Source organism: Acanthochromis polyacanthus, chromosome 23 (assembly GCF_021347895.1).
Source record: "Acanthochromis polyacanthus isolate Apoly-LR-REF ecotype Palm Island chromosome 23, KAUST_Apoly_ChrSc, whole genome shotgun sequence".
NCBI lineage: Eukaryota > Metazoa > Chordata > Actinopteri > Pomacentridae > Acanthochromis > Acanthochromis polyacanthus.
Genome location: NC_067135.1, coordinates 7,768,199 through 7,778,542, shown reverse-complemented (window position 1 = coordinate 7,778,542; position 10,344 = coordinate 7,768,199). Strand labels below are relative to the sequence as shown.

Genomic DNA, 10,344 nt, shown 5'->3' with positions numbered 1-10,344 from the left:
AACTTAACTTTGATGCAAAGAGTTGTATGTTAAGGGTCATAAGGTTATTATCAGGTGAAATAATGATAAAATAACCTCATATATGGCCTTTATAGGTTATAAATGTCAAACAAATTGAAAGGGCTGAATTGAATTTATAGATTTTAGAGGAGAGAGGCATGTACAAGTTCAATACACCATTTCCTGAGCGATCCACTTCACGAGATGGTGCTGTCTTGCCTCTCTTCTTTAAAATACCTGGTTGAGATCTATTCATGAAAGAATTCTATCCTGATTTTACTTAGAAATGACCTGATTGTACTCAGCAGACATACTGACCAACATGCAACTCTTAACAGGAAAGCAAATTGAGGAAATTGGCATTTGTATGGAATAAACCTTTAATTAGTCTGAAACGAAGCACTATTTGGGTGGAATATCCCTTTGAAGCCATAATTCACATACCTACGTAAACATCTAATTCAGTAGGTGGCGCTGTTGTAAAAACAAAGGTCATGAAACTTCAGCTTGGGTTTAATCATAACTTGGGTTTAAAGAACAACTTGCAGGAGGAATTTTTGATAGAATTGAACCTGAAATTTCTACTTGAAACTTGTGTTATATCCTGATATGTGACAGCAAAATGTCAGTCAGTCACTCAGACACATCCCAGCTCTCCATTAAATACTCGTCACACTGCAAATGAAGTTCTTGCATTAGCCATTATTTCGTTTGTGCGGTCTTTGACAGCTAGCCGGCTTTTAATTATCATCACATTTGCATGCATTTATCTCTCTTGTGTCAAAACTACAGCTAGAATCCATATTTGTTGTTGTTAACGTTGACTTTGCCTCTCCACTTTCCCTTTCGTGAAGTCAATGCCAGTTTGTCTTTTCTGATTCAGTTATAAAACTCAGTCAGCAGTTCTGAATATTACTGTACTGTATATATAAACAGACTTTTTAAGATGTAGTTTTTATTTCGTTTTTCACTCATATGTCATAGACTATGAAACAGTGTTGGTCTCACAATAAAACTGTTTATTATCCTGCAAGCAGTGCTGAAGTTCATCAGGAGGGAAAACAGAGAGTTGCACCTCAGCTTTAATTTTTATGGTTGAAATTACAACAAAATTGGACTTTGAACTATCGTGATGTTTGTAATACGTGTGTTGCCTCGTGTCACCACTATTATCACTGCTACTGATCATAATAATAAAGGCAATATATTCTTTTATGAAATGCTTTGACTACCGTGATATCCTCAAGTGGACATCTATAAATACACTGAACCATAAATCTTTTTACAGCAGATCCAGTGAAATGTCAGTGTGCAAAGATCAGCTGTGTTAAATAATACTTGGACGAACTATTCGCTGTCTTTCTCAAAGTTATCTGTTATATAGTTCAGCAGGTTACACTTTTATCTTGATTTGAACATTTTAACTGGTTAAACGTGTCACAGCAACAGTTGCTATGACACCAGATGATGGGATGCTGGTGTTTTCATTTCATTTATGTTTCTTCCAGCTAATTAAAAAGCAGAATGTGGAAAATGTGGAGAAGAAAAATAAAAAATTTCACAGTAAAACTTCTGATGTCCACATTTTCAACATTTTGGGGAAATCTTTGAGCATTTTTTGGTGGAAAAAAAGAAATATTAAAAATGTTTTTTCAGAACATTCACAAAAAAAATCACAATTTCGCTGGATTTTGGTTGATTTTTATGTGAATGTTCTTAAGAAAATATTAGAAGTTTTACTAATATATATGTAATCACTTTAGATATTTTTAGGATTTTTTTGAAGATTTTTACTCATTTTTTGAAAATATTTACAACAATTTTCTTGCCACAATTGGGGGATTTTTTTTTTAAACAAAACTTTTGAGGAAAACTTTTAAGGAATTACTGGAATTTTCTTCCTGAAGGTTTTGCAAATTTTCAAAAATTTGTGGAATTTTTTGCTGAATTTTTTGGATTTTTTTCAGACAAAGAAATAATATTTTTGGTGCCTGTAAATGAGGACAATGGGAGGGTTAAGACAGTCAATTAATTTTTGTTTTAAATCCGTTTAGCAACTACCAGGTACACATGAGATAAGAAGAAAAAAAGCACATTTACAGACGATTACATTAAAAATTCCGTCAAGTTTATTCCAAATGTTATCATTTTCACTTCTACAAAGGTAAATCATGAATAGTTCTTAAATAGGGTTTGAAATTTCAGCTGTGGTCTTCTTTATAAAATCAGAATACATACAGAAAAATACAGAAAAATGTACATTAGGTCCTGCTGGTGGATTAAATATTAACTTATAGCTAGAAACCACAACACGTTCAGCTTTTTTCGTACAAATACACACTTATACATACACTCTCCTGCTCAGTCCTTCAGGTTTAATAACCTTCACCAGAACAAACACAGGGATCTCATGAGGACGACGCTAACAAGCCGTACTGGGTGACTTGTAAGTCTTACGCAATAGGCAAAAAGTAAAAATTAAAATCTGTGTTTTATGCTGAAATCTCTCCTTAAATATTAGAATACAAATGTGCATGACAACGTGGATCATAATATCTAAACACTGACTGTCATTAACCTTGACTGATTACACCATAAATAGCAGCGATTATCACACAGATATGTGAATATCTCCAGAACAAAAGTCCACTCATCAGTCATGGCTATCTTCCACTCATTCAGGTTACAGATCAACACTCGTTTCATAACGTAAACCCAAAGGAAGCGGAGGCTAATTGCACTGCAAGCTCTTAACAGTGGACATGAGCTAATTTGTAAAGCTAATTTACACCTCTGACTAAAATCTGAAATCAGAAGCTGCTTAACTCAGTCACATAAAGACCAGATTCTTCCAGTCTGTAGACTTCACTGTAACATCAGCAGCTCATCTTATTAAATAAAAGTGGAAACCTGCAGTGTTTGTGCAAACTCATGTGATAAGGCAGTAGTAATGAGTAACTAAGACTCAGTAACTAACTCACAGGACTCAGACACTGAAGGCAAACATCACACAGACAGGATCGTCCATCGCTGTTCAGTGGCAGGAAAAAAACTCAGCATGACCCTGGTTTAATTGTACTGAATGCTAAAAAAAAGGGCTTGCTTTCATTGTCCGTGTCTTCCTACTGAAACTCAGCCAGCACAGAGTTATGCTGAAGCTTGTTTTTTGACGAAGGGGACGTCGGGGACGGGGAGGACATCACGGGTGTGAGCGTGACGCTGTAGAGGTTGGTGATGAAGGCCTCCCAGCCGCGACGAAGCGCTCGGTCCAAGGCCTGATGGGAAAAAAAGAGGGTCACAGTTAGAATCTATGATGAGGACTGAAGTATCGCTGCTACATAGAGAATTCAGTGTCTGTCATTCAGCATCAGCAGTTTTGTAGAGATATTAAAAGTAAAGATAAGATGGAAGCAGCTGCGTCTGTTGTGTTGGCTGCTGCTGAATGAATACAACTATGTGTAGTTATTATGCAGTTTTAGGACCTAAATTAAAGTGTTTGATATATCGCAGAGATTTAGGGTCATTTCTCTATTTTCTCCAAGCATTAACTTCCTATAATTTCTGCTCAGGTTCTCCCTGTTGAATTCTGGAGTTTAATTTGCTCTCTTTAGCCACAATGTTTAAATAAATACCAGGTGGCGTCAGGTACATAGATTTTCTCAACAGTAGGCGGGATTTATTAGGCAGCAAATGAACGGTCAGTTCTTGAAGTTGCTTTGTTGAAAGAAGGGAAAAAATGAGCAGTGCAGAATCTGTTAAGGACCAAACTGAATCATTTTGGGGTCTCATTAAAAATCAACCATCTATTTAACATGCTAGAAAATAAGTTTGATTGGCCTCACACGAAAACTTTCTGGACTTAACTCTGTAAAACACACAGCTGCAAAAGCACAACATCAGTCTTATTTTTTTTAATTTTATATATCATTTATTTTTTGGTTTATTTAATTCATTTTTTGCTCCTTTTTTCTACATATATTATATTCTACATATTCTTAAAATATTTATACACACATAATTGTTTTTGTTTTTATTTTGCTCATTTGGGTTTATATATTTTTGTTTGTTTTTCTTTTTTATTCTATTTTACATTTTTGTGTTCATTTTTTTTTCTATATTTGGGTCTTAAGTTAAAAAGGATGTGTTGCTCACATCTTGTGTCTGATATCAGAGGACACATTCAGAGGTCCATCCTGTTTTATTGTTTTGTTTTAGAGACACAAAGTGGATCTACACAACATGAGACAGGCGGTTTTAATGTTGCAGCCCATCAGTGTATTCTGCCGGTTAAAGGTCGAAATGGCTCCATGTAAATCCGAGAAAACATTTGTTTATTACTGTGTACTTCCTTGTAAATTATACTTTTATTTCTGGATTCTCATTCGGCTCGCTGTGTGGAGAACTGGCTATTGTCTCGGTGTGCGGCACAAAACCTTTGCCGGGAAATTCCCAGGAAATTAAAGACTGGTAAAGTGTTATTTACTGTCTAAATTCCACCCAGAAAAAATTTCAGTCAATGGAAAGTGGTCGGGAACGCCTGCCCCTGTTGCTATAGAAACTGGTAACTTTACGCCGTTCAGGAAACACTGAACCAGCTACAGGAGGATAGTTTTCAATGTAGCACACAGATTTAGGTTACAACACTGAAGTTCTGCAGCGTCTTTGGTGAAATTATCTTCTAATCTCACAGGAGGTTTGACTCTGAGGCTGATTAGCAGCAGAGGAATGTTTTTATGGTGTGGGTTTAGCAGGTGGGTCTACGCTGCTCTACTTCGTTCCACTGATCAAAGGACGTGATAGGAGGCACAGGAATGTCACCTCTGTGTGGATGAATCAGGTGATGTTCCTGCATGGTTTCCACTTTGTGCTGCTAAAAGCCTAAAAGTGAAACCTGCTCCCGCTTAATTTTTCATGTCATTAGACGTGACGTAAAGGAACACAACCCCGTTGCTTAATGTGCTGGCGACATGCACCGATGGCTGCTGTACTTTGCCCCCGGTGGCAGTCAGTTATTAAGGTGAAAAGATAGTTTCCATGGTGATTAATAACCCGGTCTGCTCGATGTGGAGGATGTAGACGGAGAACTTTACCCCTCTGTTCCACAAACTCTCCACATTTGGTTATGTAACCTTGAGAGGCTAAAAGTTTAACCACGTGGCCTGATGTGGAATTTATGTACATGTGAGAAACACAAGGTCAAAGGCAGTAAAGGTTTCTGGAATACTTTAACACAAGCAACAGAAGATTCACTACCTTGCGGTAATTCTTCCTCTTCACCACCTTCATCCCTTCCTCCTGCTCCCTCCTCATCTTCCTCTCCTCCTCTCCCTCCTCTTCTCTTCCCCTCTTCTTGTCTCGGATCAGGACTTGATCGTCGGCTTCCTCCCGGACGGGGAAGTGAACAAGCGTGGGCTCCTTCCCGTTCTCCTCCTCCATCTTCTTCAGCTTCTCTAGCTCTATCTCCATCTGCACCCTGGCTTCCACCACTACCTCCAGACTCTCCGTGCCCAGGCTCGGCCTCTCGTCTCTGGCCTGTTCCTCCTCGGCCTTCCCCTCCTTCTGCTTCCTCCTGGAGCTTCTCCTCCACCTGCTGCTGCGACGGCTGGGCTTCCTTTCCAGGAGAGTCTCGCCGTCGTCTTCCATCATGCCTTCGGTGAAATCCTCGGCTTCTCCTCTCTCATCAGGCCCAGAATTCTGCACCACAGTTACTTCGACTCTGCTGCTATCATCTACCATGTTCTCCTCCACTCCTCTTCCCTCTGTGGGCATGTCAAGCTCATCGAGGCGACCGTAGAAGCCGCTGGATTTGTCCAGAAACTTGGGGGCCCTTATGGAGCTTCGGACTGAGCTCTTCCTGGAGTCCTTTCCAATTGCCATCTTCTCTTTTGTTTTCCTTCTTTTTTTAACCTCTAAAGTGAAGAAGCAAGAGAGATTACAGATTAAACCCCTTACATAACCCTGCCCTCATCCTTATTCTTTAAATTCCCTCCTTTCATACAGTTCATAGCAGCTCCTGAGCCTCTGGTATGTGTCTGTCTGCTTTATCAGTGTGAATCATCTGCTGTGGATGGTACAAGCTTGGAACAAATCTGCCACGCAAAGCATCACAAGACATGTACAAGTAGGAAAATGACTAACTCTCATGTTTCAGTCACACTTTTTCAAACATATAGTTCTGCTTTTGCCTTGCCCCTGTGTGTGTAAATACATGGATGTGTGTGTTTTTGGCTGAGGCTGGAGGTCAAAGTCAGCGTTATCAGGATTGTGATAAAAACTGGATGTCAAAACCAAAGACACAGTGTTCTTACAGCTGAGGACAAACAAAGACATCCACACACAGAGTCAGACTTTGACACTCAGTTCACCTGCTGGATGTTGAATCGCTGCCAGAATCGATGACTTCAGACTGACTATCAGTGTTACTGTCGTTTTAACTGCTAGTTCATCCTAAACAACAATAAAAGGATGTGTTGTAAAGCCCTGATTTCTATAAATATGTGAAGAGGCTAAAGTTAAATGCTGGTTTGACACCGCGGATCATGATGTCAGCAGCGAGCAACAAAACACCTGCTGTGAAATCACCCATGAAAGGATTTAATACACAGAGCTGCAGTATTTACTGTTTGTGATTCATTAATAACCTTCAAAACCTTTTCACCTTCAGTTACATAAGAAGTAAGTCGACGCAAACGCTGCCCTGTTGAGAAACATTTGAATTTTCCTGCCAGAATCTGTATTTTAAACAGAATCATTTGGAAAAAAACACACATGAATATTATTCTTTCTGCTAATTTAGCTTCTGCTCATATATTTTACTGTTGTTGCAAATAAAAACTATGGAATATATTTGAAATATAAACACTTTGGGCAGCTCAAACTACAGTCGACAGCCCTCTCATGCCTTTATGCTAATTATGAGGCTACGACTATTAGCAAATTAGCTTAGCTTAGATCTTGTTTATGTAAACTGTAAAAACAACAGGTTAAAGTTATTTGGGGGCTATTTTTTTGAATGCAAGTGTTGACTTTATTGAGTCCCATCACAACAGCTGTTTGCCCAGTTTTTAAGTATATGCTAAGCTAAGCTAAGCGAGCATTGGATGTAGCTTCAGGTTTAGTATCATTTGAGTTGTCTTAATCGCCTCATTGGACATACAGCAAGCAAAAGAATACAATTATTTCCCAAATTCTTAGATTTCTTTTTTTTTTAAAAAAGCAGACAGTTTTCATACCAGAAGGGAACATTTAGTTTTATATTAAAAAAAAAATCCTTGAAACATAAGTTAGCTTGTTAGCATGCATGCTGAGAGCTAGCAAATTTATGTAATACGCTATACTAGTGTTATCCCTTTTCCTTTACACAGTTAAACTGATTCCTGATAATGTTATTTTTTTATCTTTAACTTTGTTTATTATGTGTTTTGTGTCTTTTTTTTGACAAATTACAGTTCAAATATGAACTTTGTAACCAAAACTGTACCGTACGCTGTTGTGCAGTAAGAACATAATAGCAAAGTGTTATTTTGCATTTTAATGTCATCATATCCAGAATTTATAACTAACTAGTTGACACTCCCAACAACAGTAACAGCAGACAATACAGTTAACTCCCTAAAGTTGTATTATCAGTGTACCGTAATTCACTTGCCCGAAGTCAGACAAAACACAAAATAAAGAAAGCTTAAAATGAATTTGAAAGGCAGACTTCTCATTTTTTAAAATATATACATTTTACCCGCTATAATTGTGTGGTGAAAATCTGATAATGTGGCAGCAAAAATCTGAAATAATGACAAAATGGAAGTTAAATTGTGTTTAAACAGTGGTTGTAACAGGTACTGCTACGAGAAAGCAAAAAAATAATTTAGTGTAATTAAGATAATTGCAATCTGTGCTGTAATAAAGTGTAATAAACTACGTCTGAGAGATGTGTGCAATCAAGTACAGATAATACAGGAGGTAAAATCTGACATAATCTGCTGGTGGCTCACATTACAAAGCCATGATGCATTTAAGTGAACAGAAAGAACTTTAAAAAATAAGGCAACAGGAAGCAGGTGGAGAATAATAAACAAGGACAGGGGTAAAAGAACAAAAATAAATTAAATGAAAGTCATGCCGAGACACATGAAACTTTCTTGTATGTATATCAACTAGTTACATGCATGAATTTAATATGATAAAAGAGTCTCACCAGATGTCTTGCTGCTGTCTCTGTTCCTTCTTTGTGTGGTTATCGCTGAGCAAAACCTCCTCCGAGTGTGACTGAGAGCTGAGTGAATGACTGAGAGCTGCTGGGAGCTCAACATACTCCCAGAACACACAACGTCACACACTAACCCTGCCCAGACCTGCACTTCTGTCATCACCAAAGCATGAACACACACACACACACACACACACACACACACACACACACACACACACACACATGTTTGTACTTCTATCTTAGTGAGGACATCCATAGGCGTAATGCATTTCCTAGAGCCTTACCCTAACCTTAACCATCACAACTGATTGCCTAAACTTAATCCTTACCCTAACCTTAACCAAACCTCAATTCATACCTGTTCTCTAAGAACAAGTCTTCACCCTCAAACATGGCTGTTTCAAAGTGAGGACCGGCCAAAATGTCCTCACTTTGTAAAAATGTCCTCACTTTGATAGTTAAATGTAGAAAATGGTCCTCACCATGTAGCAAGTACAAGAACACACACACACACACACACACACACACACACACACACACACACACATAGAAAGCAGTCTCACTATCAAGGACTCTTTGTCTCTCTTTCTACTTAAAAACACACACCTCCTCCTCACATATTTAAACACACACTGGCCAAGAGATAAAGCTCTACAGTAAAATGCGAAACACAAACACACACCGAACATGTCTACACACACGTGCACACATCCAGGTCGGCTGTCAATCATTAACCGTGAACCTCCTCAGCTGTCGTTAATATACCTGCAGGCTTTAACTCTGACCAAAAGAGCCGATCATCCGACTACTGTGTGAGGTTTTAGATTTACAGGTGGAAGTTTTATTCTCCTAATTAAAGGTTCATGGTCCTGGAATTACACGTTCGTTCATTGTTGCACTGTTGGAACCAACTGGAACACAGAAAGACCAAAACTGGAGTTTTAACACCAATCCAGTTTTGATACTTGAAGATAATGAAAATCTGATAACAATAGATCAGCCAAAGTTCAATTTTTCAATCACACATGACATAAACACGCAACTACACACTTGGGTGGTCAAGTAGTTTAGATATTTACCTACATACACTGGCTGCAATGGACCTACTTCATTTCAGACTAATGTTACAACTGTTTAATACTTTTCAATTGAATACATCTAAGAACCCTTCATCAGATAAGTCATCATATTTAGTAACTTCTGGTTTCCCCCCAGTCTATCAGTGAAGATCACTCTACATAACATCATGGCATTTGACCGATCAGCAGAGGATTGGAATGGATCAAATTTTCTCTTTTCTCCGAAGTTGGAAAAAGACAGACTTGCTGCTCGGTCTTCTTCCATATTTATGGTCCAAACTAACTGTGGATAGTTGACAAAACTCACATTTTATGGTTGAGTAGTTGTGCTAAGTGATGATATATACATTTCCTGGAATGTTTTTTTGTTGATTTTTTTTGTCACTAACAGGCAAAGAATCATATATGGTAACTTCATTGACCTTGAAATTCAACATAAAAATATTAAACTTTGAAAAATGCCACAAAATTAAAAAAAAATCTTATGTCTTCCAATAACACCCCAGGATTGACATTTTGAATTTCAAAGTATTTCAATGAGTATCCATTAAAGGGATAAATAGCTACCTAACACTGGTCAATATGCAGACATTTCGACTGGTAACTTGCTGGTAACTTACTAAAATAACACATACAAGGTTGATAAATGACAAGAAAATGCAGAATAGTATGACCATTTTTCACATTGTATTCTTTTAAACCATCTCAGTGTCCAGGTTTGTGTCCAGGACACTATTTTCAAGTGGTTCGCTACCAACTTAGCACACAGGTCCTCCTTTACTGTCCCAATCACTTGCGGAGTACCTCAAGGTACCATGTTGGGGCCACTAAAATGTTACTTGATTTGATTTTTACACTGTAAAATGTATGAAAGTCTTGGTAACAAATGAACGTGAAGTCATCTATAATCAAAAATGTAGGTTTTTTTAATTTTAAAACATAAATTCGGTCACATATATCAATCCAAAGGGTACTTTAAGATGAATAACTGTGTAAACAGGACATTAAAAGCACAACAGAAAAAGTCTAGAATTGCTAGAAGTACTAGAATTACAC

General features: G+C 37.8%; 1 protein-coding gene across 1 annotated transcript; it reads right to left on the bottom strand.

The window, feature by feature from the left end:
* Window positions 1-2,106: 2,106 nt before the first annotated feature.
* On the bottom strand, window positions 2,107-8,352 carry sb:cb1058 (uncharacterized protein LOC394209 homolog). The gene is made up of 3 exons (XM_022214904.2): window positions 8,195-8,352; window positions 5,254-5,909; window positions 2,107-3,275 (listed from the first exon to the last, which is right to left on the bottom strand). Exons 1-3 carry the CDS (start codon window positions 8,307-8,309, stop codon window positions 3,123-3,125), a joined length of 924 nt encoding a protein of 307 aa, XP_022070596.1. The 5' UTR covers window positions 8,310-8,352; the 3' UTR covers window positions 2,107-3,122.
* Between the last annotated feature and the right edge of the window lie 1,992 nt (window positions 8,353-10,344).

What these genes read in the sequence shown, in the direction of transcription:
- sb:cb1058 (XM_022214904.2), bottom strand. Translation starts at nt 8,309, where the DNA reads ATGTTGAGCTCCCAGCAGCTCTCAGTCATTCACTCAGCTCTCAGTCAC. An exon ending in AGACAGCAGCAAGACATCTG is followed by an intron (nt 5,910 to 8,194) that starts GTGAGACTCTTT and finishes TCTTCACTTTAG; the next exon opens with AGGTTAAAAAAAGAAGGAAA. An exon ending in AGAGGAAGAATTACCGCAAG is followed by an intron (nt 3,276 to 5,253) that starts GTAGTGAATCTT and finishes TTTTCCCATCAG; the next exon opens with GCCTTGGACCGAGCGCTTCG.